Source organism: Sminthopsis crassicaudata, chromosome 3, assembly GCF_048593235.1.
Source record: "Sminthopsis crassicaudata isolate SCR6 chromosome 3, ASM4859323v1, whole genome shotgun sequence".
Lineage (NCBI taxonomy): Eukaryota > Metazoa > Chordata > Mammalia > Dasyuromorphia > Dasyuridae > Sminthopsis > Sminthopsis crassicaudata.
The window spans coordinates 252363542-252391509 of record NC_133619.1 but is presented as its reverse complement, the minus strand read 5'-3'; the positions used below and the strand labels follow the sequence as shown (position 1 = coordinate 252391509).

Genomic DNA, 27968 nt, shown 5'->3' with positions numbered 1-27968 from the left:
GACGGGTAAAAGTTACTCCCGACAGTCTCAGGGAGTGAGTCCGGAACACATGCCCAAACTCCGAAGGCCTCTCCAGGCTCACTAGCCCGGGGCGAAATTGGGGAAGAGGATCAAAGGAAATACATCTCCCAGAATGCCTAGAGGCAAAAGGTCCGACAGGTTTTTACCAGAACGAAAATAAAAACAGAAAAAGCTGCTCTTAACTCCACACTCTTTCCCGGCTCGGTACACGCGTATATTGTTTATGGCCTCATTGGCGGGGTGTGAAGTTGTAGTCACAGGTCCTTCCGCCCCGCTGTGTGACGGGAGTTGTAGTCCCCTCTCCTCCCGGCACTGTCTTTCAGGATGTAGCTGAGGACGGCGGTAGGGAGGGTGGGGGCGTGGAGGAGGAATAAGAACTGCCTACATTTCCCAGAGGGAACCGCGTTGCCGGCGGGTAGGCCATCCTTTGGTGACGTTACAGTTTGTGCTAAGATACAGTCAGCATCTGGCTTCCCGGCGAGCGGCTTAACCATGGCGGGGGAGATAACAATTCTGGGTGAGTGACCCCGAGCCCCCTTTTTCAGAAGGAAGGGGGGCACGTGGGTTTTGTCTGTGGGGGCGGATGTCGCTGAGCGTCCCTTCCACCTGGTGTCTGTGGAATGGGCCCGAGGAAGGTGGATGAGGAAGGGAAGGAACGCTACCTGCTCTTCTGGAGGGAGGGAGACCCTTCTGGCGCTGGAATAGAGGGAAAGGGGGCGGTATCCGCCAGTGACTAAGTGCAGCTGATGCATATGTGAGAGCTGCAACAATCTCCCCAGGCGGTGCCCGGTATGAACAAAGTATATTTTAGCTTCTTCCGTGCGCGAAGCACCTGTCTGTGCAATAGGAGCGATGCCAGATAGAGGCAAGAACCGGCCTCGGCCTTTCAGGGGCCAGACAGCCTTGATTAGAGATGATCCGCAGGCAAATTGCGGGGACCACGGCACGTGCTGCTGTGTGTTAAGAAGCTACGAAACAAAAGTGCTCTGTGAGCTCTGAGCTACTAAGTTGTCTGCTCCGGGAGCATCCCGAATGGTTTCCGTGTGGGGATGACCTTAAAGGAATGGACGGGGGAAGTAGCAGAGTGACCTGCTTCCGAATCAAACAGCTTGCCTCTCTGACTGGTGCCAGGTTGTGAGGTGTGCGCTGGGGCTCCGGGAAAAGTCTCTCACCTCTTGGTGGCTTATGGGAAATTCTGAGGAATTATAAACCTCAAAGCGAGTGGGATCTACATTGGTTGAAGGAGTTTCCATATGGGAACTTTCCTGTTCAGCATAATTGCAGGTCTCTTTAAAAGGGACGGAGGTGTAGAAGGAGGGAGGGGATAATTTGGAAAAATGAATACAAGGGATAATGTTATTTTAAAAAATTACTCATGCATATATACTGTCAACAAAAATTTATAATTATAAAATTAAAAAAAAAAAAAAAAGGGACGGAGGAATTAACAATGGGCATTCAGCAGAGACCAGATCCTGTAGAGATATCTTTTAAATAACCCCCGGTTGCTAGCTGAGAACGTCTTAGATTTTAGGTAAAGAAGATGAAAGGAAGAAATATCACATTTCATGTGTGGGCTTCTTGTGTATTGAATTACTCCTAAAAACTTCACCATAAACATAATGAAGACCGAATATGTGCTCTCCAAAGTCCAGTGAATGGTATTTCTTTTGCTCTTAGGTGGGAGTTAATATTGCCAGCTTCAAAGGCGATGAAATGTGTCTGAAACCTGGCCCTAAGGAAGTAGGGAAAAGAAAAAAAAATAGATGGCATGTATCTCTGAACAAGTTGTTAATTACCTGCTCATTTTGGGGAGGGTGAATTGAGGCCTTGCAGGTTATTACAATTAAAAAAAAAAAATTGTTAATTACCTACTCATTTGGGTAGAGGGTGAATTGAGGCCTTGCAGGTTATTACAATTTAAAAAAAAAAAAAAAAAAAAAGCAAATCCTGGGAGAACCAGAGGCGCAGAATTTCAGAGCTGGAAGAAGACTCATTGGTTATCCATTCTAATTAATAACTGAAAAAAATCACTTGCAAATCAATTTAGAACTATAGGCACTACCTTCTTCCATTGCTTCTATTTCACTTGGCATCTTCTAAAAAAACTTGACAACTATCCTATCCCTACCCTTTCTTTACTCAGGCTAAACATTCTCAGTTCCTTCAACCCATCTTTCCACGGTTATCTTGGCCATCAACATTTTGGTTGCTTGCTTCTGAACATTTTCTTGCTTATCAGTGTCATTTGTAACCTTTGAGCTCAGAATGGAACAGATCATTCCAAATGTAGTCTGATCAAAGAACTTATGCTATTACTTCCTTATTTTTGAAGGATGCCTCAGTGCAGCAGAAACAACTTTAGTTTTTTTTTTTTAATTACTAAGCACACGAAGTAACTTTTATTTTTTAAGTATTTAAATGTATTGTTTGTACCACACTCTCGCATTGTTCCTGATGTGTTGGAATTATCAATCTTAGGTGGATTTTGACACCCTAAATTTAAATTATTTGGGGATAGGGATAATGATCCCTTTTTCCTTTTGACTATCCTGTCACCCAAATAATACTTAGTGTAAGTGCAGGCTTTTGTTGTTGATCAGTAATGTCTGACTTTTGGGGTTTTCTTGGCAAAAATACTGGAGTGGTTTGCCATTTCATTTTATAAATGAGGAACTGAGGCAAACGGGATTAAGTGATTTGCCCAGGATCACCTACCTAATGTTAGTAAGGTTGGATCAGAACTCATGATGTCTTCCTAATTATAAATATAATATTTTATAAATATATATATATATATATACATTATATATAGTATATAAAATTATAAATATAATACAGTGCTTTTATCACTGTGCCATCAAAGCTGCCTCATTAGTTTGAACAGTAGATGTTTAATAAATATTTATTGAATAAATGAAATAAGTAGAGGTACAAAAAAAGTATCGAGAGTTTGATCAGTGAAGTTTAAAAAGATTTGTTTTAAATGATCTTTATTTTAAGAACTTAAAATATTAGTGAACTTTGGTATATTACACTGATGTGTTACAATTACATATTCTAATTTGTTTATATTTCAGGTTCAGCTGTCCTAACTCTTCTTTTGGCCGGCTATTGGGCGCAGCAGTATTTGCCTCTGCCTACTCCTAAAGTGATAGGCATTGACCTTGGGACCACCTACTGTTCAGTTGGGGCATTTCTTCCTGGTACAGGAAAGGTGAAGGTCATTCCAGATGAAAGTGGCCATAATAGCATACCCAGCATGGTATCTTTTACTGAAACTGATGTTCATGTAGGGTATGATGGATTGGAGCTGGCAGATTCAAATCCACAAAACACAATATATGATGCCAAACGATTCATAGGAAAGATTTTCACCCAAGAAGAGCTGGAGACAGAAAGTAGTAGATATCCGTTTAAGGTAAGAGATTATCTAATAAGTCTGATAGATCCTTTACCTCCCTTGACTCTGAGATGAAGAAAAAACTTGATTGATTATTAATTTTGTGTATATGTATCTTTCTGATTCCTAAACTATAATTGATCTATGGACAACTGTTTATTTAGCATCTACCCCTATGTTAAGTCATAGGGATATATAAGTTGTACATGAGAGGACAACCTGGGTGTTAGGAACAACTAGTTCAAAGGCAAGGAAATGATACAAGGGATATCATGTATAAGAAATGGTAAGAAGGCCAACTTGACTGAATTGTAGGATATATAAAGGGGAGTAATTTGTAATAAGGAGAGAAAAGTAGATTGGAAAGAGATGACAAAAAGAGAAGAATTTATATTTGGTCTTTAAGCAGAGAAGAGCCAGTGGAGTTTACTGAATAGAGGAATTACAAATAGGAGAAAAATTTATACACACATGCCTGGTGGATGAATTGAAATTAGTAGAGATTTAAGTCAGGGAGATTAGTTAGGAGACCATTAGAGTAGTTCAAGTGAGAAATGATGGAGAACCAATCTAGGGTTATAGCTATATGAGTATAAGAAAGAGATGATTGCAAGGGCTATTTAATGAGATGGAGGACTTTCAAGTATTCTTATTAAAAGACCAGAACTACATTTTAAAAGTTCTTCAAATGTAATTCTCAAGTAACATAAAAGGGTAAAAAAAAAAGAGAGAGAGAGAGAGAGAGAGAGAACATAAGAATTCAGTAAGATTAAACTATTTATATTCCTACATTGTAAGATGACATTTGTAACTTTTATGAACTTTTATCATTATAAAGATAAGTAAATGCAGTGTGTGTGTGTGTGTGTGTGTGTGTGTGTGTGTGTGTGTGTGTGTGTGTGTGTGTGTTGTATGTAGACACAGATGTGGGTGTGAGCTGACTATGAGATGATAACCAAAAAAAAAACCCAAAAGACAAAATTAAATAGTGAGAAAGAAGCTGGCACTGGGAAAAGAGGGAGATAGAATGGGGCAAATTATCTCTTATAAAAAGAAGTGTTTAAAAAAAAAGTTGTTATAATTGAGAAGAAGTTTATTTTTGGGGGGGAGAAGAAGGAAGTTAATGGGCAATGCTTGAACCTTACTGTCATCAGAATTGACTCAAAAAAGGGATATGTACACATGGAAGAAAAAAGGAATGATGATTGGGGGTAGAAGGGGACTGATAAAAGAGAGAGCATATTGGAGAGTGGCATTGATCAAAAGTGAAACACTTGTGAGGAGGGACTGGATGGAGGTGAAATTAAAATAAGATGGAGGGAAAAAAATTATTTAAACTGTAAATGTGAATGATTTGAACTCACCCATAAAACAGAAATGGTAGCACAATAAGGCCATCCTCTGTTTATCAGGCATCTTCATCTTTTCAGTTGGAGAATTTAGGTACAATTTCAAGTAATGGAAACTCTGATTACATTTATACAGTTATAAGCTCAGTGTAGTGTGCTTTGTCATGAACGGAGTGTAGGTAGGCTTTAGTGGGATCAGTAGAAGCATAAAAGTTGTCAAGAGGATGCAGTCTGGGAGACTGAGAACAATGCTTTGACATGAAATCATATGACATAGTTACCCACCTGAAATTAGGACATCTGACAGACCAAGCATTAAGTCTGAGCAAAGGATACCATGTCTTGAGAGACATCTTTGAGAACCCAAGACAGTGATGCTGACTATCTGTTTTTTTGGGGGTTTTTTTGTTTTTGTTTTTTCCCCCAGAAAAACAGTTTTCTTGTCTTTGGCATAAACAGATCAAATAGGTCTTTTCTTATTTCCAACCCAGAAAACACATTTTTATTTTGATGTAGACTGTGATTAATATGTAGAACATAAAGCAGTAAGATAGTTTGGGCACATTTTTTGTATAGATTTTTTTTTTCCCACTATAGATGTCAGTTAATCATTTGGAGTTTTAGTTTTCTGTAAAATAGGACTGTACTATTCTCAGGGTTGTCATAAGACAAGTGCTTTGTAAAACTTGAATATGGGGTGCTTATGTCCCTTTTAGGATTTAGCCTGTCAGCTAAGAACATGCCCTAATCTCATGGTGTTTCTTTTCTCCTGGTAAATGAGAAGTTCACTAGGGAACTTGCCTCTTCCATCATTAATTATTAAAACCTCTTTTTACACTCTTCCAACTCTATTTCATATTTACCATTCCTAATGACTATTGTATTCCTTCATTTTTGTCTGTGATCTCTTTCCTAAATAAATCTACATTTTGCCAAAAAACAAAACAAAAAAATTTTAAGTGTATATGTGTTATTATTCTGGGAAGACAGAGGACGTGAATTTTGGCTATCAAGTAGTCATTTAAGAGAATTAGCAACAGAATTAAAATAGAATGGTCATTCTGATTGTCAGACAACTTGCCCTCTGCTTGAAAGTGAAGGATACACAGCATCTTAATTGGTTATATTATCTACCATGGAGAGTGAAAGAATATAAGTTAATTAATTTTGTATTTGGAGGAAATTTGTATTTGAGATAAAAAGTTTTGGGGAAGGGGAAGATAGAAATTGCTATTACCAGACTCCATATTATTTAAATTTGTCAGATATTTTCCCCTTCATTTATTTTAGACGTGATTTTTAGATCATGATTTCTGCCCATTTTTTGTCTTTTATTTCTCCATTACCAACTGCAGAGCAGTTGGTCTTTAGTACATACTAATAAATTCTTATTGATTATTGATTGTATTGTGAAAAGTGAGTGAAACAGGGATTTATCTTAATTTTTTGTTTAAATTTTGATGTCTTTTGTTTTTATATCACTTTGTTTCTGTATATATCTCTGTTTCCCCTACCCACAATTCCCCACCTTTTAACAAAGAATAAACAAGAAAAAGTACAATGAAGCAAAAAAAGAAACAAAACCAGGACATCAATGATACTGACAGAATATACAGTGTTTTACACTGTTAGCCATTACCTCTTCAAGGAAGGAAAAGAGTATTTTCTCATCTCTTCTTTGGAGACAAGTTTGGTCACTATTTATAGTGTTTGGTTTCAGAATATTTATTGTCTTTTCTATTTACATTGTTAAAATTAACTGGGTTAAAAAAATTCCTTTTTTTCATCATATCTGAAAGAATCCAGATGTTAAGCCACGACATTTATGTTCTAATAACTTTAATAATCCTTTTTACCACCTTATTCATAGAAATACAAATAATATTTGTAAAATTCTTCCATCCTTACTTTACCTAAAAATGTAGAATTATAAAAAAAAGAAAAATATGTTAAGAGAACATTTAATTTTTTGGAATTATATTGCTAGCTTCTCTAATCCATAAAACTGTTTCATTGTTAGATATATTTTCTTAGCTATAAACTTGGAAAGACAAAATTTTTAAATATATTTTCAGGAAATTTTTGTCTTATTTAACAACTTTAGAAGATGAGCTTTAAAATTACTTGATAAATAAAATACAGAGGTTACCTCTGAATTAATTATCTTTGCTATTAGTATACTACAGCAAATAATAAGTAATTGACTTAGTTTTTAAAAATATATTTAATATAAACAATTGAACATTCTAGGCAGTGTTAGTTTATGATAGTGATCAGAAATCTTTGTATTATTTTACTGATTTAAAAAAAATTCTTTGTTACATTATGAAAACTGAATAAAATTAACAAATTTCTTGGACTACCTTATAATACTTGGAGCATGCTATTGGCATTACCACATAAAATAGTTTGGTGTAAGCATGGACAATAGTCTGCTTATCAACTATGGTCCCTCTTAGTTGAACCTATTTTTAAAGGGTAATAACATGCCTAATCAGCACAGTATAATGTGGATAGAAGGCCAGCCTTGGAGTTTGGAAAACATGACTAGCTTCAGCTACAGACTAGCTTAATTTTTTTTTTTTAATAGCTTTTTATTTACAAGATATATGCATGGGAAATTTTTCAGCATTGACAATTGCAAAACTTTTTGTTCCAACTTTTCCCCTCCTTTTCCCCCCACTCCTTCCACCAGATGGCAAGTTGACCAATACATGTTAAATATGTCAAAGTATAAGTTAAATACAATATGTGTATACATGTCCAAGCAGTTATTTTGCTGTACAAAAAGAATCAGACTTTGAAATCGTGTACAATTAGCCTGTGATGGAAATAAAAAATGCAGGTGGACAAAAATAGAGAGATTGGGAATTCTATGTAGTGGTTCATAGTCATCTCCCAGAGTTCTTTTGCTGGATGTAACTGGTTCAGTTCATTACTGCTCTATTGGAACTAATTGGGTTCATCTCATTGTCCATCAGAATTGATCGTCATATAGTATTGTTATATACTATATAATTATATAAGTATATAATGATCTCTTGGTCCTACTCATTTCACTCAGCATCAGTTCATGTAAGTCTCTCCAGGCCTTTCTGAAATCATCCTGTTGGTCATTTCTTACAGAACAATAATATTCCATAATATTCATATACCACAGTTTATTCGGCCCTTTTCCAATTGATGCGCATCCACTCAGTTTCCAGTTTCTGGCCACTACAAAGAGGGCTGCCACAAACACAGACTAGCTTAATTCTAATGGCCAGGACATGTAACCATTCTCTCAATACCTTAGGCAACTTCTTAACCTGAATTATAAATGGAGCATTAGGCTTGCTTAATAAAAGTTTTGTTTTGTTTTTGCTGGGGCAATTGGGATTAAGTGACTTGCCTAAGGTCACACAGCTAGGAAGTGTCTGAGGCCAGATTTGAATTCAGGTCCTCCTGACTTCAGGACTGGTGCTCAAAAGTATTTTCTACCAGTAGGAGTTTTCTACCAGATGAAATTGCACATTTGTATCAACTTCAGATTTTCATGCTGTAAAAGACCACCGCATCTGGTAATTTCACTGAATCCTTTTATTTAAAGAAAACATTTTTTGAGTAGGCAATCATTTTGATGGACTTTTCCATGAAGTATTATTAATTATTGATTGCTTAATGCCAATTTTGATTGTAAAAATAGAACCTGCTATCCCCAGAATATTTGTTTTCTGGTGAAACTGCCACGTCCGTTTATCCAGATAGTCAAATTTCAGAATCTCTGTACCTCATAATAGCAGGAGTAAAGGACTAATATAAATTTTTTTATGATGAGGCATCATGGCAGCTATTAAGTAATGTGTGCTACTTACACAAAACCATAATGAGGTGAGAAAATACTTCTATACATATGCAGAAATATTCTTTCAGTATGTGTTCATTTTGATGTGTACATGTTAGAAAGTTAATGAAAATATGACCAGGTTACTAGACACAGTCAGCTGTTTATTATACTTTCTATAGTTCATGTCTGATTTTCCTAGAGGACAAAAGATATTCTTCTTAGCGTATATAAAAAATAAGTTGGCTATTGGTTAGTTTAATTGCTAATTACACAACTAGGTAGCACAGTAGATTCAATAATGGACTTTGAATCCAGAAGATAGGAGTTCCATTCCTTTTCAGATACTCATTGGCCCTCTTTCCTCATCTGTAAAATAACAGGATTGGATTTGATGGCTTATGATCCTCGGATGAAGAATTTATGATGTTAGCACATGACATAAAACTAAACAATGTTGCACAGTTGCTTTTTTGTTTAATAAGACCTCAATTTCTTCTTGGTGGCTTATGATATGTATTTACAGGTGTTAAACAACAATGGAACTGCTGAATTTTCTGTAACAAGCAATGGAACTATCACTGTTTCTCCAGAATATATTGGTACCCAACTGCTCTTGAAGTTGAAGAAAATGGCAGAAGACTACTTCGGGATGCCAGTGTCTAATGCTGTTATTTCTGTGCCAGCAGAATTTGATCTAAGGCAGAGAAATTGCACTATTCAGGCTGCTAATCTGGCAGGTAATACTTTAGTTGTTATGATTTGGTTAGCTTGTCAAGTACATTATATACCTTATAGTTATGCCACGTGGCCCTACCACTTATTCAGAGGTCATTAAAAAGATCCATCAATTCTTACATATATTTAAGTTAATTCATGGAAAATTCAGGAATTGTTTTTGTTTTGAGGAGCGGGGAACATTTTCCTTTATTAATATTATTCAGTGTTGCAGGGATAGTGCATGGCCAAATAAATATTAAGGTAGTTCTTTATTCAAAGCAAGTTTTATTTCCATAGGTCTCAGCAACAGCATTTGAAAACAAAATGTTTTTTTGTTTCCAAATCAGCAGAGTGGATTTTTCCTAATTCTTAAGGTATCTAAAGGTATCTTAAGGTAGCATGTACCTTAGGTGTAATCCCCTTGATAGCTAGAATCCTTTTACTTAAGTAAAGATTCTTGGATGGAACTCAGACCATCCAGTCCAATCTGTACCTAATTGAGAATCCTTTAGTTGTTGGTAAACCTCTAAGGAAGATAAACTAATTATCCCCCTATATTGGCTTGATACAATAGTTTGCAAATTTTTCATTACTAACCTAAAACTTCATCTTTTTATCCTTCTTTTATAAATTTTAATTCTGTCCTTTGAGTTCAGACAGAACCAACCTAATCTTTTAAATACATAAAAGCTAATAACATTTGTTATAGCAGTGTTCCACACTTTGCTGAAGACACAAGACAGTTGGAAGTTTACTGCCAAAGAGTTTGTACTGGTGAACAGCAGCAGAGCACAGGTGATATATATGAGGAGAGACATTACAGTAATTGCCAACTACTTTGTTCTACCTTTTCTCCTCATCTGTATCAGCATTTTGAAAGGTTTAAGAGTCTCTTCTAGTCTTTGCAGCAGGCCTCCCTACATAAAATTTTGTCCATGCATTGTCCCTGTATATAATTCCAATTCTCAAAAACTTTCGGTAACACTCCCAAGAGTGTCAGGGTAGTACAGGGGATAGAACACTGGACCTAGGGTCAGAAGCCTTGTGTTTAGATCCTTCAGATCCTTCCTGAGACAATTATTAGCTGTGTGATTCTGGGCAAGTTACTTTTGTTTGCCTCAGTTTTGTAATTCTATAGTGGTAAGATTAATAATAGCACCTACCTCACAGGGTTGTTGTGATTAATTAATCAGTAAACATTTATTAACGTGCCAGGCACTCTGCTAAAAGTTAGGGATACAAAAAGAGGCAAAATTTAGACCCTGCTTTCGAGAAGCTTATAATGGGGGAGAGAACATGAAGCAAATACAAGTTCTATACAAGAAAAATAGGAAATAGTCAACAGAGGGAAAGGCACTGAAATTAAGAGGGGCTGGGGGAAAGGCTTTGTTTAGAAGATGAGATTTTATTTGGAACTTAAAAGGAAGTCAAGGAAGTCTGTAATCAGAGTGAAGAAAGGAGAGCATACCAGTCATGGGGAGCAGCCAAAGAGAATGCCAAGAGCCTAGAGATGGAGCGTTTTATGCATGGAGCTAGGAGGCCAGTGTCATTGGATTAAAGAATTGAGGTCAAAAATGTCAGGAAATAAAATATAAGGAAACTAGGAATGTAGAAGGTGGTTTGCTTATAAAAAGCTTTGAATACTAAGTAGAGTAATAGAGAAACCACTGGGATTTATTGAATTGGGAGAGGAGAGGTGAAATGATTAGACCTGTGATTTAGGAAAATCACATTTATGGCTTAATGGAGAATGGATTGGAATTGAAGTAGACAAACCCACTAATAGGCTCTAACAATAATCCAAGTGTGAGATAATGAGGACCTTCACTAAATGAAAGCAGAAAAGGAAATGTATTCAAGAGTGTTACAGAGGTGAAGTTAATGGTTTGGTAATGGCTTGGATATGGGGACTAAGAGACAGTAAGGAATTTAGGATGATTCATAAGTTGCATGCCTGAGGGACTATGAAGATGGCATTGCCTTCTATTGTGAGGATGGTTGGGAAAATGGGAGTATGGGAAGTTTGCAGGAAAGAATGAGTAGGTAGTTGTGGAAGGAGAAGGGAAAAGGGCCCAAGTCAGAATTCTGGGGGATACCTATAGTTAGACGTGATCTGAAGGAGAAAGAGAATAGCTAGGAAGAGAAATTGGAGAAATTGGTGTTCTGAAAACCTGGAGAAAAGAGACTATCAAGGAGGGGAGAGTATGATAAGTAGTGCCAAAGGTTACAGAAAAGTCAAGAAGAAGGAAAGTTAAGGAAAAAACCACTGGATGTGGCAACTAAGAGATCATTAGTAACTTTGGAAAGAGCAGTTTTGGTGGAAGGTTGAACCAGAACCCAGAGGGATTAAGAAGAAAATGGAGACATCTATTATAGATAGCCTTTTTGAGTAGTTTAGCTTAAGTTTAGAAAAGATGTAATAGCAGAAATGGGAAGGATCAAGTGAAGTTTCTTTCCGTATAGGGGAGATGTGGGTGTATTTGTAGGCAGTAGGAAATGAACCCAAACAGGGGTTTGAAAATAAGTGAAAGTGTGGGGACAACAGAAGGAGCAACCTGTTAGAGGACATAAGAAGGAATCATCTGAACAAGGAGAAGGGTTAACTTTGGGAAGAAATAACATCACTTTATCATGTGAGACAGGAGTGAAGGAGAAAGTGGCAGAAGATATCTGAGTGGTGGGAGAGGAAGAGGAAGGCATGTGAAGGAAATCACAGGGAAGAGCCTCATTTTTTTTTTTCTATAAAAATATAAGGCAAAGTTCTCAATTGAGATGAGGGAAAGGGAAGATGGGAGATTTGAGGAGAATGAAAAGGCTTTGAGTCTCTATGGAGAGTGAAATAGTGAGTTGATAAAGAGATACAGTAGGATTGCCTAGCACTAGGTAGGACCTGGTTGAGATTATGTAATACTAATTTTAATGAATCCAATCAGAATGGTTGCTTGATTTTCTCCACCTTCATTCATTCTCCTATGTAAGAATAGCAGGAGTGACTAAAGGCTTGGCTGGGTATAATCAGTAATATGACAAGGGTGCTAGGCATTAAAGGGAGGAGGATAGTATAAAATTGAATTGATTCACCAGCAAGTCAAGATGGGAGTGGAGGGGAAGAGGAAAGAGTAACTAATATAGGCTAGATAGCCTGAGAGAAAATTAAGTGGTCAAGGAAGGGATTGGAGGTATTCAAGAAGAGTGGGTTGGATGAGGGAAGACAGGTAAAAGGCCAATAGATTATGATCAGATAATTGAACTGTGGGTCACAGCAAGATGGAGAAGGGTATGACCATCTTGTGTTCCTGAGCCATCAGGTAGAAGAATAGTTTATGGGGTGTGAATGATTTGAGGAACTAAATGGTAAGCTAGGTATCAAACTTATTGAAGAAAAAAGAGTAATCTAGAGACTTGTGGACAACAGCTACTAGGATTTTGATTGGATGGTTGATGTGAATAGCATGAACCTCAAAGGAGTAGATGAAAGAAGGGAGAGAATCTGAGTATTCTAACTACTCTAGCTTGATCAGAGTGATACAAGGAAAATGAGTGCAGATGAAGGCAGTCTGGAGAAAGTGGCCAGAGAGGCTGAGTCATTGATACTTAATAATTGCTTGGTCCCTTGACTTCATTTTGCAAACCATATTCATGGCTGAAATTCAGAGTCCTCCCACATCTGACTTCACTTTAACTCTCCAGTCTTCTTTCCCAATATTCTGCCTTAATTATTGAATGATTGTTTCTTCAGTCAAACTAAACCTGAAAAAGACAACTTAAAAAGGCCAAGGTCCCCCACTACATCTCCAGTCATCCTGATCCTTATCTTGTCTCTAAACCCAGATGATGCAGATCACAGAATAAGGCTGATGACTTGCAAGTCATGGCATCACTTTCTTGTAGTCTTGCTCCTCTTCTAGAATGAAGGATCAATTGTAACAACCCATTGTATTTTCCAACTAAATAAATTACTGATTACTCTTCCCCCACCCCTGCCAAACAGGTCCAATTCTCTTTTGCTTCATTATTCATTCAAATGTAAGCTTAAGCATTACTTCATTCTTTCTATTCTCAGCAGTAAATACTAGGTACTTAATAAATGTGACTGCTAATTGATTTTATTGACTTCTTGTTTCCTAATCTGAAATTGCTCCATTTCTTTATCTTTAAGGTTCAGTTCCACTGCCACCTCCTCAGTGATGTCTTCTTTGATTCTTTCATCTATAAATAATTTCCCCCTCATTAATTGGTTTTCTTTTTCATCTTCTAGGATTAAAAATCTTAAGAGTAATTAATGAGCCCACAGCTGCAGCTATGGCTTATGGACTCCACAAGGCGGATGTTTTTAATGTCTTGGTGGTAGATTTGGGTGGAGGAACACTAGATGTTTCCTTACTCAACAAACAAGGAGGAATGTTTTTAACCCGAGCCATGGCAGGTAAGAGTTTATAGAGGTTCAACTCATAATGCCTTTCTAGTGAACAGAATGATTATTTTACCTTCTGTGTCTATTTTGGTAATATGCATAATTTATACCATTTTACATAAGCTTAAAATTATATCAATAAAAGTTCTGAGTTGCTTTTTGAAACTGTGTTCTGACACAATCTAAAATATAGTATAAATATATAAGGTATGTAGTCTATTGTTGCTCATTAATATACTTAAATTATTTTTGGACATAAATATATGAAAGGGGGCAAATTTCTTAAAAAATTAATAGAATTGATTTCTTAATCAATTAACTTAATCAATTTCTTAATCAATAAACAAGATGACTGAACATTTTAGACTATCTTCTACTCTTACATCACTTGCTCTTTTCTTATTGCTTAACTGTAAACCTCAATCTTGGAATAATCCCATCATCTACTTCCTTCATTCTTATGGACATAGTGCTGATTGGAGCTGGAGGAAATCATGAAAATTGATTTATGTTATTTAATCTCAACCTTGTCTTTATTAAAGTACTGCAAACATTTTATTCCTACCTAAATCTGTTCACTATCTCATTCCATAACAGCTGTTTTAGACCTCATTTTTTGCAAGCGGCCTCTACCTTCTCAGCAGAGGTATTCATTTCATACTTCACTGAAAAAGGTCAAAGCTATTCAACAAAAACTTCTTCTTTTTCCCTCCTCATTTTATATCATTTAGACATCTTTCCCCACTATTTTCCCCTTCTTTTGAGTTTCAGATGAAGAGTTAACTCTTCTTTTTACTAATGCTACCTCTTCTATTTGAACCTTTGATGCCATTCTCTCCATTTTTCTCCAGCAAGTAACCTATACTATTCTCTCTACTCTTCAATCTCTCTATATATACAGGATTCTTCTCTGCTGCCTATAAGCACTCCCTTTTTTTCCCCTATCTTCAATAAATCTGTATTTGATCTTACTGTAACTATCAGTCTTTAATACATTTCATTAGATTGTTTCAATAGCAATGTATTTTAATCCTCTGTGGCAAGACCTCAATTCTAGTCCATCCTTCACATAACCACTAGGTGAGTTTTTAAAACATAGGTTGGTATGATAATGTCATTCCTCCACTCCTGCTTCAATGAGATCTGATGATTTTCTGCTATCTCCCAAAAAATATGTCACCTTTTTGATATTTAAAGCCTTCATAACTTCATCTATATTTTCAGTTTTATACTTTACTTTCCTTCATACTGTCTGAGATGTTTAAAAAATCATTTCTTTCAAAGTAGACAGTGGGGAAAAAAAATCTGTTACTTAAAACAAAATAAAACAAAATTGTATTGATGCCAAACATTATTTAAATTCTCATGTTCTTTTTTTTTTTTTTTAAACTTAGGAAATAATAAACTTGGAGGTCAAGATTTCAATCAGAGATTGCTTCAATACTTATACAAGCAGATTTATCAAACTTATGGGTCCCTACCTTCCAGGAAAGAAGAAATCCATCGATTAAGACAGGCTGTGGAAATGGTCAAGTTAAATCTGACTCTTCATCATTCTGCCTGGATTTCAGTGTCGCTTACTTTAGAGAAAACTAAAGACTTAAAGGATTCTGAACAAAATGAGGAACATGAAAGTAAACCTTCAGAGGACAAACTGTCTCCAGAAAGTTCCCATAATAAGAATATTATGTTCAGAGTTAATTCTTCTGAAAGAGATGGAAAACTAAGTCAGGTCCTTTTTGAAACAGAAATTTCAAGGAAACTGTTTGATACATTGAATGAGGATCTCTTTCAAAAAATTCTTGTACCAATTCAGCAAGTGCTGAAAGAAGGAAATCTGCAGAAAACTGAGATTGATGAAGTGGTTTTGGTAGGGGGTTCTACTCGTATTCCCCGAATACGCCAACTGATTCAAGAGTTCTTTGGAAAGAGTCCCAACACATCTGTAGACCCTGACCTGGCTGTTGTGATGGGAGTAGCTATTCAAGCAGGTATTGATGGTGGATCTTGGCCTCTTCAAGTCAGTGCTATAGAAATTCCCAATAGACATTTAAGAAAGACCAACTTCAATTGAATTAATCCATCTCACCTAGTGACCATTTTCTCTTTATTATACCTCTTTAATACAACAAATGGCAAAAGTAAAGCCAAGATACTTTAATGAAGATGATTCTCAAATTTACCAGGAAATAGCAACATCTAGATGTTGGCAAATTTCACACAACACTTAATTTAAGATTAACTGTCTCCCCAGGCTCCTTCCTCCCCTCTATAGTCATTCTTTTGAATGGATCTTTTTCCATAGGAAAGATATATTCAAAAGTGATGCATTTTAAATGAATTCTCATATGGCGGTCATCTAGAATACAGGACATGTAGGACAGAAAAGATCATAAGCATTATTTATAATTGCATTTTGTATAACTAGAATAGTGCCATTTGTAAGATATAGTTTCCTACTAAATTTTATTAGTGGAAGTTGTCAGATTGTTTACTGTTATTAGTACTTTGAAATATCTGTCCTGAAAGTGTTGGCCCCAGCCCCCAGGTATTTACAGTGAATAGAAAATAAAATTTAGCAGTATTAATACCGACAACATCTATAATGTTCACTATTACCTTATCCAAATTATTCTTGTTAAATTGATGTAAAATTGACCCTCAAAAATCAAAATGTCATATAATATTTGTTGATAGTGTTTTGCTTTAAAGAACTACTGGAAAAATGCCAAAGATGAATTAAATTATGGGAGAAATTATGCTTTCTTGTACTTTTGAAAACTTTCAGGTTTTGAAATTTCAGATACTCTTTTTCAGGGTGCTTAAAAAGTTTCCTAATGTTCAAATTTCCATACTGTTTAGATTTTTAACCCAAAAGTAAATGTCAATTTTATCTAATATATTTGCATTGGTTTTCATAAAACACTTCAAAATTTTTCCCATAATTTAAAAATTTTTCAGAAAAAGAAAAGAGCAGTGTAGGTCCTTTGGGTAATGACTTTGTGTCCTTCATTACATTTGAACCTTTAAGAAAAGTGAAGTCTAAACACAAAAGTTTTGTTGATGAGTAAGGAATGTAATTTTTAACTTTTTAAACTCTAAAAGTGTTTAATTAGTTCTACAATGTAAGTATGAACAGCAGAAATAATATTCTTCACATTCCAAAAATAATATCCATTTTCTATGGATTTTTTCTTATTTTCTACCTCTCAACATATAGTGTAGTCCTGGAAGGAACTTGTGCCCCCCCGATTTCCCCATGCAAACTGGGGGGGGGTCGCCTTACAAAATTTTGGAGGTACTGAGCAATAACTATTCATAGCTATCTCAGATATTGGATCTGGTTTATATGAGAAAAATCGTATGACATCTGTATGGGATAATTTATATGTAAATGTTTTTTCCTTTTAAGGACATGATTCATTTTGGATGTATATGTAGCTTATGGTTTCTAGTACACAGTATTTTTTTTTAGCAAGGTCCTTATCTAGTTGCAAAAACAGAATTAATTATTTATTTTTTATCAGAGGGAAGTCTTGGTACTGTATTTTGGCTCAGACCACTGAATTAGCAACAGGTTTTGAGTTTAACAAGTTGTAAATAACAGATATGAAGTTTTTTTCATGTGTGTAAATGATTGATAAATCTCAGTGAAGTAACACTTTCAGTTTCTTCTTAAAGTTGTGCACTTTATTCTCCATTTTGTACCATTTAGCTAAACCACTTTTTGGCAACTTGGTACAGACTGGAATGTATAGAAGATGGGAATAGTAGATTTTGGGAATGAAGTTGAAGCAGCACTTATGGTCATTGGTAAAGCCATGAAATTTATTTCTCAGTATGTAGAATTCTAATAAGCCTTAGTGCTTATACTCAAGCTTTTCTTCCCATTCTCGAAACTACAGTCTGAATAAAAAGCAAACATTACAAAAATGTTGTCAGTAACCAAAGAGGTAATTCCTAATTATATATTAAAACCCCAAATAATATAGTACTAAAAAGTAGAGCAGGAGAGTGAAAACTTTTAATTTCTTAGTAAAGTACTGTATTAATATTTGGAATAATTCAATTAAATTGTGTTTTAATAAATTTTGTTAATGTGCCCTTTTAAAAATGAGTACTTTCCAATAAAAATTACAAATTATTTTCAATAATACAATTTGTTTCTGAATATCTGTTTTCTTCTTGGCTAATATACTAACCTTGCAAATTAGGAATATTTATGGCTTTAAGGATCTAAACCAGTGGTTCTCAAACTACTGCCCTCTGGCCAGATGCGGCCTGCTGAGGAGTTTATTCGTCCTGCCAGGTTATGGCAAATGGGCTGAAGGGTGGAGACAGAGTGTGAGTTTTTATTTTTACTATAGTCTGGCCCTTCAACAGTCTGAGGGACAGTGAACTGGCCCCTTATTTAAAAAGTTTGAGGACCACTGATCTAAACAATCTAAACAAGAGTTTGCAACTTTATTATCATTTAACCTTCCTTGGCATAACAATGTGGTTCTCTATGATACCCATATTTATGAGGTCGTTTTTAAATCACTTTGGAAAAGGTCTAGCAATTGTTAGGTTTTAAATAAAATTTACATTTATATCTTCTATTTTTAGTTTGTTTTTTAATATCACTGAGATCTCTTCCAATATCTGTCCTCCTACCACCTGTCAGAGTACCATCCTATATAACAAATATTTTAAAATAAATAAATAAAAATAGGAAGAAAGTTAGCAAAACAGATCAGTACTGAAAAAGTGAAAATATATTCAGTGTCTAATGTCCATAGACCTCTCCTACTTCTGTAGAGTAGTCGGGTGGAGGTTTCTTCTCATTTTTTCTTGGATCCATACTTGTTCTTTGTAATTTTCCAGCATTCATTTTTGGCTATTTCCAATTATTCCTTCTGTTGACATATTCATTTTCATTGTTTGTGCTTTCTCTACTGCTTCAGAACATGTAAATCTTTCCATGCTTCTGTGTATTCATCATATTCATCATTTCTTTTAGTATATTAACTAGTGGGCATCTACTTTGCTTCCAATTCTTTGCCACCACAAAAAAATGCTGCTATAAATATTTTGGTGTATAGAGGGACTTTTTTTATTACCAATGATCCCTTTGGCTTAAAACATAAATATTTAAGAATTGATTCTCTGGGGAAGAAATGTACACATGATATGTTTTTTAAGTTCAGTTTTCATTATTAACACTTTCTCCATTTTTCTTAATTCTTAACAATCAACAAAACCACATCTCAAGCCCTGCTTTGTAGTGTGCTGATTTTTGAGGTGTAATTAATTGCTCACTTTGAAAAATTTAAGGATAAGTTCTCATGAAACCAGTTCAAGCTGGCTTCAGCACATCCGTGATTGTAAGCCTTGTAATAGAATATTTGGGTCAAATGGGTACATAGAGTACATTTTGATTACTTTGTATAAGCCCAGGATGCTTTATAACAATATGAGTTTGTATTGATTCATACCTGTACCTACAATGTACTCAACCTCTCCAAAAAATTCCCATCTTTGCTAAGCTTTGCTAATGTACAATATTTTATGTGAACTTTGAGGATTGTTTTTGTATTTCTCTTACTACTATTGATTTGAAGCATTGTTTTCATATGATTGTTAAAACAGTTTGCAATTCTTTTTATAAATGTTGGTGTGTATCCTTTGACCACATATATTATGGAATAACTTCTGGATATATGTGCATTTTACATATAAATATCTTGTGTGTGCATTTTTTCTTGAATAACAAATTGTTATATGAGAAATATGAAACAAAGGTTTTAATTTCCCATTTTTACTTTTTCTCTTACCATAGAAATTTAATTTTTCAGATTCATGTTATCATAGGTATTCATTTTATCTTTTGTAATTGCCTCTATCATTAATTTGATTAAGAACTTTTTTCCTATCCATACTTGGGAAAATAATTGTTTTAATGGCATGAGTTTTTGTTAGGATCTCCCCCTTTCTTTTGATTTAGAACATAGGGTGGTCATGACCTTGAAACATAAATCCATCAATATGGGAGGTATTACACATAATTTCATAAATTATATGAACACAGTAACATAACACATGCTAGAAGTGATGTAACATGATCAAATTGAGAATTTATCAATGTCCATAAGTCCATTGTCCATTAGTCTCATCTTTTGTTAGGAAATCCAATGATTCCTGCTGGTTTTAAAGTTCTTTAACAGTCTTATTAGCCATGATCTTTCAGTGTCACATGTTTCTTAGATCTTCTCCTTTGTTTTGATGTTTTTCTCTTTTTCTCTCTCTCTCCAGGTGCTTGTTCGGCAACAAGCTATTTCCTTCTTCATCTGTTTCCTTCTGTCGGTTAAAATACAAGCAAACCCTCTCTCCCAGGCAGTTAGCCTATCTAATTTCCTTCTATTTACCACTTTATAAATCTCTTCTCATCATCTGGCAATTACATTGGAGTTGTTTGCACTGGACACAGCCCTGTTGGTTTAAAAGGCCTATATTCTCCCCAAGTGTAATCCATTTCTGCTATCTGATTGCTTTTTGGCTGACTTATCAGGTAATCCCTTTCTGCCATGTGATTATTTTTCTGCTGGTTGATCAAATCAGAGTTCTGACCTTCTAAAGGCTCTTTGGGTGTATACTCAGCTGCCATCATGCCCCACCTATCTTTTGATTGATATCTTGGAGCTGGGCTTAGCCTCTCATTTCCCTGGGTCAATCTACATTCAGAGGCCCAGTGGGAAGCCCTTGTGACATTTTGGATATGGGGTTTTAGGTCTTCTCTCATCCTGTCTTCTCACTCTCTCTCCATATCTACACTGAGCTCTTAGATGTCCAATTTTTCCACATTGGAAACATCGACGAATTTTTCTAGAAGTCCTTTGCCAAGAGAGACCCTGTCTTTCCATGTTCATAATAGTCTGGGTGTAAAAAGTATTTATTCCCACATAGCACATAGTCTTATGATCTCCTCTAAAGGAGCATCTTTGTCTAGTCCCCATATAATTCTCTTGCAAATCTCATTGGCATTTTCCTTAGCCAGATGTCTGGTCATTATTTCTGTAGCTGCATTTTCTCCAATAGTTCTTTTAACAGCAGTTTGCAAACGTCCCACAAAATCCGCAAAAGGTTCATTGGGACCTTGCTCTATTTTAGTGAAAGCCTCCCCCTGGTCTTTCTGTCCAGGGAGGACACCCCAAGCTTTTATTGCAGCCTTAGCAATTTGTTCATACACTGTCATGGTATAATTAATCTGTTCTGAATTCTCTCCATACTGACCTTCACCAGCTAATTGCTCAAAAGTGAATTGTGTGTTAACTCCTGTTTCCAAATTGCATCTGACTTGGATCTTACATAATTCATGAAACTCCTCAAGCCACAACAGATTTTGTCCAGGTTCTAAATATGTCCTTGCTATGGATTTCCAATCATTCAGGGTTAGGACTTCATAAGACAAACCATCTAGTAACATTTTAACATAAGCTGATGTAGCCCCATAAAGGGTACAACCTTTTTTCAAATCTTTAATTTTTATTCAAATCTAAAGGTGCATATCTTCTCCTTTTTTGACCTACAGAGTCAATATCTTCAATCACAGGATATGCATGTGTAAAATCACTTATATCCTGTCCTTCTCTCTTAGCTTTAACCAATGCTTTTTCTAATCTTGTCATAGGCTGCTTCACAGGGATTCTGTTTGTGTTACTGCCTCTTCCCCTTCTCCTTCTTGCTCCACCCCTGAAGTGTTAATTGAGAGAGGAGATGGGAAATGCTCTTTTTGTTGTTTGCTTGCATTTTATTTTCTTTCTCATTTTTTCCAGTTTGATTTGATTTTTCTTGTGTGTATATGTATATATATATATATATATATATATGTGTGTGTGTATATGTATATATATATATATATATATATGTGTGTGTGTATATGTATATATATATATGTGTGTATATGTATATATATATATATATATAAACATTGGATTTGGCATATATTTCTACTATGTTTAACATATATTGGACTACTTGTTGCCATCTAGGGAGAGAGTGGGAGAATGGGGGAAAATTGGAACACAATGTTTTGCAAGGATTAGTATTGAAGAATTATCCACTAATATGTTTTGAAAATAAAAAGTTTTAATAAAAAAAGAAAAAGGAAACACTTTACAAAACAGAATAGGCCAAATGGAAAAAGATAATTTAAAAAATTCACTGAAGAGAGAAGAACTTCTTAATAAAGTAGAACTGATCAAATTGAAAAAAAGGTGCAAAGACTCACTGAAGGAAAAAATCCTTAAAAATAAGAATTTGGCAAATGGGAGCTTTGAGAAACAAGAAAACAAAATCAAAAGAATGGAAAGATGGAAGAAAACATGAAATGTCATTGGAAAAAAACAATAAAAATATTCAGATTTTGGAAAGATAATTTAAAAATTATTGGACTACTATGATAAAAAAGCCTACCCATCATCTTTCAATAAATTATCAAGGAATATTTCCATGACAGTTTAGAACTAGAGGGTAAAATAGAAATGGAAAGAAACCACTTCATCATATCCTAAAATGAAAATTCTCAGGTATATTAGAGCCAAATGCCAGAGCTCCCAGATTAAGGAGAAAATATTGCAAGCAGCCAAAAAGAAACCATAATCAGGGTGACACAAGATTCAACAGTTTGTTTATTATATGATATGAGGGATTGGAATATGATCATCTAAAGAACAAAAGAACTAGGATTACAATCAAAAATCACCTATCCAGAAAGACTGAGTATAATCCTTCAGGGGGTGATGAAATAAAGAACTTTCAAGAATTCCTGATAAAAAGACCAAAGGTGAATTAGACTTTAAAAAACAAGATTTAAAAGTAGCATATAAAGGTAAATAGGAAACAAAAATCAATAGGCATAGGAAAATGATACTTATAACTTCTAAAAACATTCTCATTATTAGGGATTAGTCAGAAGAAGTATATATAGAGGATATGGGTGTGAGTTAAATATAATAGTAAGATTATAAAAAAAATTGAGGGATGAGAAAGAAGAATGGAATGAGAGAAGGGGAAAGTAAAACAAGGCAAATTATATGACAAATAAGAGTGCCACAAAAGATTTCACAGTGGAAGATATGATTGGGGTTTGGGGGAAGGGATTGCATGAACTTTTCTCTGTTATGCTTAAGGAATGAGAAGCAGGATGCTCTTTGAAAAATCTGGAAAGATTTACATAAATTGATGCAAAGTGAAATGAGCAAAACCAGGAGAACATTGTATATAATAACAGCAGTATTGATGTATTACAAATAATTTAGCTGTTCTCAACAAAATGATCTAGGACTGTTCTGAGGGACTTTTGATGAAATGTAGTGTTCCCAGAGAGCGGAAAAATTGATAGAGCTGGAATACAAATGAAAAATACTTGTTCTTTATTTTTCTTGTGGATTTTTTGTCTGTGTTTTCTTTCAATTAAAGACTTAAATGGAAACGTGTTTTGTACGACTGCATATAAATAAAATCTAGACCAAATTGCTTGCCTTCTCAATGAGGAGAGGAGGGGAAGAAAAAGAATTTAGAACTCAAAAAGTAATGTTAAAACTATTTTACATGGAATTGGGAAAAATAAAATATTAAATCATATACATCACATTAACCCTGATTAATGGGTGGTACTTATTATTTACTAAAAATGAAATTCTCCCACAACTAGTAAAATATGTTGACTCTTGGTATTCTAAAATACCACCTTTCAAAGGGATTTTTAAAGCCTTTGCTTTAGTCACTTGGAAAACTGAGGGGATTATTCAAAGAAACTGTTACTATATCTTCCCTGAATAATCCCTGTATGTCACATATAACTTTAAAAATTTATATATTTATTAATATATCAACACATTAAAATCAGAAATGACATTTTAGTCTGGTTTGAACAACATGTGAGTGACATTACTGGTCTAGACTTTAGAAAATGTTAATAATGTACAACATTGAACTGAAAAATATAGGTGCATACTTTCCCCCCAAAACACCTTGTAATTTACCAGCACATTTCATATATTGGGTATAATCCAATTAACATACTAGTTTATATACATACACTCAAGGTTCCAACTAACGTAGCATTATATATCATATGTATGTATGTCTGTATGTATAATGAATGGTATATTAGATGGAACTATGTTGCAATTCTCTAATTTACTATTCAATAGGAAATAATGTAGTTTAAAATAAATTTTTCGTAAGAACTGATCAATAAAATCAAATTCTTTATGTGCTACATCTATATCTTATAAAATTCCAGACTCTCTTACTATTTCAGAAAAAAGTCCTTTTTGACGAATCAAATTCTGAGGTGTTTCAAATTCTATAATTCTTCCAGAATCTAGCACAAGTATTCTGCAACAAGAAGAAACAATAATGAGTAAATAGCTAATCAATTTTTATGTTTTCAGTCTTATGAATATAAAAATATTCATTTGAAATACATGTTATTTAATTATCTCAGTTAAAAAGTACAAACTTGTATTAATTAGCTTGAGTAAGTTACATTGACTTTAAAGAAAATGAAACCTACCTTTCTGAATCCATGATACTATGCAACCTGTGGGCTATGGTCAGTATGGTGCAATCAGCAAATTCCTTTTGGATTGTGGACTGCACTAAGTTATCCGTCTCATAATCCACAGAAGCTGTTGATTCATCTAAGACAAGAATTTTTGTTTTCCGAAGCAATGCACGAGCAAGACACACAAGCTGTCTTTGTCCAACACTGTGACAATAAATTTAGTTGTCATTTTGATGCTTTGATAGATATCCTATCTCTTGGTAATCCCTTTTATCTTCAAAATTTTGTAATCTGACTTTTTAAAAAAACTTCCTTCATTTTTACTTCCCTTTCCTTTGAGAATGATATAAAAGATATATTTGCTTTCCTTTTCATATGAAGAAATTTGCTTTTATCCTGATACTAAATGCAATCTTGCTTACTGTTTTTGATGATACTAGTATTATGGATCCTTAAATCACAGCTTTAAGAAGAGATAGAGAGAGAGAAAAAAAATAAGCTATGGTAAGTGTTTATCTACCCACATTGTTTAGGCTGTGGCTGCTATTTCGCATCTTTGATTTCTTTCTTAGTGGGATACTATTGACAGTTCATATGAACTTGCAGCAATATAAACTGAGCTCTTTTTTATTCCTACCTGAGGTTCTCACCACCTTCAGAAATCTCATGCAGCAGCTTCTTGGGAAGAGATTGCACAAAGTCCTTTAAGTGACATAGTTCTAGTGCCTCCCAAAGTTCATAATCTGAATATTTTTCAAGTGGATCCAGGTTCATTTGGAGTGTGCCAGAAAACAAGACAGGGTCCTTTGAACAATAAAATATAATTGTTGTCAGAGTAAGGAAATCTTAGAAAAAGAACAATGAAAATCTAAAATAAAGATAACGATTTTCAAGCTCATGCTATGTGAGAAAACAAATGGAAAAAATGAGGGTAGATTTAAACTACAAATGTAAATTTAAATTTGTTACACATATAAACTAATATTATATAATGCAAAACTATATAAACTACCTGTACAGTTAAAGGATTTGTTATGGAAAATTGTAATTTGGCCTAATTAGAAAATCAGTTCTCAGCAAAATATTCCTTTCAAGAGTTACAAGTGTTAATCAAATTAGTTTGGAAGGAAAATCCCAAGCACAGAGTTATAAAGCTATTGACACAATGACAGTAATTATACTTAAAATTATTTTGACTGTTGGTGATATTATAAAGGCATGTCTCAATTAGTATTATCCAGACAACTTTCTCTAGTGCTATAAGTAATTTGTTTGACTTTGTAGTCACTTCTTACTCTTGTTAATGATCAACTTCCTTTGACTCTGTAGACAACCAAGTAAGGATTGAGAAAAGCAAATATTGATCTTATATTTTATATTTGATTCCATTTTATGATTGATTATATTCTGTAGTTGACTGAGCTTCATTTCTTTGTTTCTGAGTAAAGTTCAGAAGTTCACGAGTCCAGAAGTTCAGTTTTCCTTTCTTAGTTAAGTTTAAAAATTGTTTTCCCTATAAATCACTTTAATTGCAAAAAAAAAAAAATCCAGTTATTTTTATAAAGGTTTGCATAACCATGGACAATTAAGGGAGATCTGTTACTTTACTAACAAGAGATATTATTTTTGTTCAACTTATAAGTACATGAATTCTATCTAGCGAATCAGTCTTTCCAGATAGCAGGACAGAAGGAGGAGTTATTGCAAGTCCCAAATGTCCAACCAATCCTATTATTTTTGTCACCTTTAATACTTCAGATTGTGTAACCAATCATTATTTTCCATCTGTGATGGTTCCTGTTCTTTGTTCTCTTGTATTTGCCAAAAGTATTAGTAATTAGTAAGTCCTACTTTATGGCCTTTTGCTGACTGAGGAGTCAGGGAACAACTTTAATTGATAATTGCTCAACTTACTAATAAATGTGCTTGGAACTTTGTGCCTCATTTTACTTTAATTTTCAAACACAGTTGGCCTTGAAAAATTCAGAACTGAATAATTCTATATAAGAGATATCCTAATACTATATCCTCTTAGAGTACCAAATATAATTTAAGTTAAAATGCATTCCTATTTTTTCTTTGTTGTCTCTACTTGTGAAATTTTAAAGTCAAAGGATTCCATATGCAATATGTAGATCAAGTATTTTAAGTCTCAAAGGTGTATATATGTTTACAAATATTTATATAGATGAGAAAATTGAGACAAATGCATTAAGGTCACACAGCTACTAAGTGTTTGAGACCAGAGTTGATCTCAGGAAGATGAGTCTTCTAGACTCTAGGTCTTGCACTCTTATCTACTATCCTACTCAGCTGCTATGTGGCTTCCTTCATGTCCCAACTAACATCCCTCTTTCAAATGGAAGCCTTCCCAACCCTTCTTATTTTCCTATATAGTTTGCTTGTAAATAATACTTTTCGTGTTTTCTCCCCCCATTAAGTTGTAAGCTTTTTGCTTAGTTTGCATCTTTTTGAATAACCAGAATTTAACACAGTGCCTAGCACATGATATAATGTTGATTGATTTTTAGGTAACACTTCTGGAGCTTGTATAAGTATGGATCTTCAATATTTTCAGATTCTTTAGCTTTTCTTTTTTTAGATGTTAGTATCTTAATTTCTGCTCTTATTTAATTTAATTTGAGTTATAGGAATGAAGGTGTAGTTTGTGTGTGTGTGTGTGTGTGTGTGTGTGTGTGTGTGTGTGTGTGTTTGAATATTGGAGGGGAAATGAAGTTATGGAAAGTCTTTCTGTAAGTTTGAGAGACCACTTGGTTGAGCACAGTTAATAACATTAAAATTACTATAAATCAAGTCAAGTGGTATGAGGTACTACAATGCAAGCTAGAGGAAAAAAGGAGGGAGAATTCTCATGTAAAGCACCAATAACATAATCAAAAAAGTAATACATAGAAAGTCACTTCCTTGGCCCATATGAAATGACGCACAAATTCATTCTACTAAATATAGGGGTTTTTGCTTCAGTTTAGGTTATCAATATCTCTCTGTTTAAAATCACTCCTATTTATCCATGAGCTGATATGGGAATGCTTTTTAAAAAGTGTTTCCAACATGTTTCTTATCATCCCCATATGATTTCATTTATTTAGGGAATTCTACTTGTGGAAATCCCATCTGCAGTTTAGGCAATTAGTTATAGTTTCAGGTCTTAGATGAAGAAAAGATTTGTCCATAATTGCAAATTAATATGTGTCAGACATCATTTAAACTTGGAATTTCAGGACTTGAAGGTCCTCCTAGAAGACCAGACAGCTTCTCACCAGCCAACCCATTAAACACACCTCCCCATATTAAATCAGAATGATACTTCTGCATGCACTATCTCCTCTTTAAATATTTGGTTCATGAAATTATCTTTACATATTTATTAACACAAAGTTAGAAATACTTATAATGACAAAGAGAAAATATGAGCATGAGCACTTTTACAGTACTGAATTCTTATGCTTAGAAGTATGCCCCATAGTAAACCCCGTACTATACATTTTACCTGTGGAATAATATTAAGTTTGCCACGTAGATCATGAAGTCCAATAGTTGATATGTCAATTCCATCAATAATAATTTTGCCACTTGATTTCTCTACAATTCTAAATAAACAATTTGTCAATGTTGATTTACCAGCCCCAGTTCTTCCTACAATTCCAATCTGTAATGGAATAAAT

General features: G+C 34.5%; 2 protein-coding genes across 9 annotated transcripts in view; one reads left to right on the top strand and one right to left on the bottom strand.

Moving 5' to 3' along the window:
• Positions 1-329: 329 nt before the first annotated feature.
• HSPA13 (heat shock protein family A (Hsp70) member 13) lies at positions 330-15876 on the top strand. Of its 3 annotated transcripts, none has more exons than XM_074300435.1 (5): positions 330-436; positions 3102-3442; positions 9123-9336; positions 13575-13742; positions 15125-15876. In XM_074300435.1, exons 2-5 carry the CDS (start codon positions 3284-3286, stop codon positions 15802-15804), a joined length of 1221 nt encoding a protein of 406 aa, XP_074156536.1. In that variant the 5' UTR covers positions 330-436; positions 3102-3283; the 3' UTR covers positions 15805-15876. The 3 variants fall into 3 exon arrangements, with proteins under 3 accessions (XP_074156536.1, XP_074156534.1, XP_074156535.1); XM_074300433.1 differs by having other exon boundaries at positions 330-538; XM_074300434.1 differs by lacking the exon at positions 330-436 and adding an exon at positions 1041-1160.
• A 6505-nt stretch (positions 15877-22381) lies between these two features.
• LOC141561187 (multidrug resistance-associated protein 1-like) overlaps positions 22382-27968 on the bottom strand; it is a 109070-nt gene continuing 103483 nt past the window's right edge. For all 6 annotated transcript variants that reach the window (XM_074300428.1, XM_074300429.1, XM_074300427.1 and 3 more), the window contains 4 exons: positions 27794-27952; positions 24920-25086; positions 24292-24486; positions 22382-24113 (listed from right to left, as the gene is read on the bottom strand). In XM_074300428.1, the coding sequence (XP_074156529.1) occupies positions 24005-24113; positions 24292-24486; positions 24920-25086; positions 27794-27952 (630 nt within the window). In that variant the 3' untranslated portion in view covers positions 22382-24004. The remainder of the gene's footprint in view (positions 24114-24291; positions 24487-24919; positions 25087-27793; positions 27953-27968) is intronic.

What these genes read in the sequence shown, in the direction of transcription:
- HSPA13 (XM_074300433.1), top strand. Translation starts at nt 514, where the DNA reads ATGGCGGGGGAGATAACAATTCTGG. An exon ending in GGGGGAGATAACAATTCTGG is followed by an intron (nt 539 to 3,101) that starts GTGAGTGACCCC and finishes TTTATATTTCAG; the next exon opens with GTTCAGCTGTCCTAACTCTT. An exon ending in TTTAACCCGAGCCATGGCAG is followed by an intron (nt 13,743 to 15,124) that starts GTAAGAGTTTAT and finishes TTTTAAACTTAG; the next exon opens with GAAATAATAAACTTGGAGGT.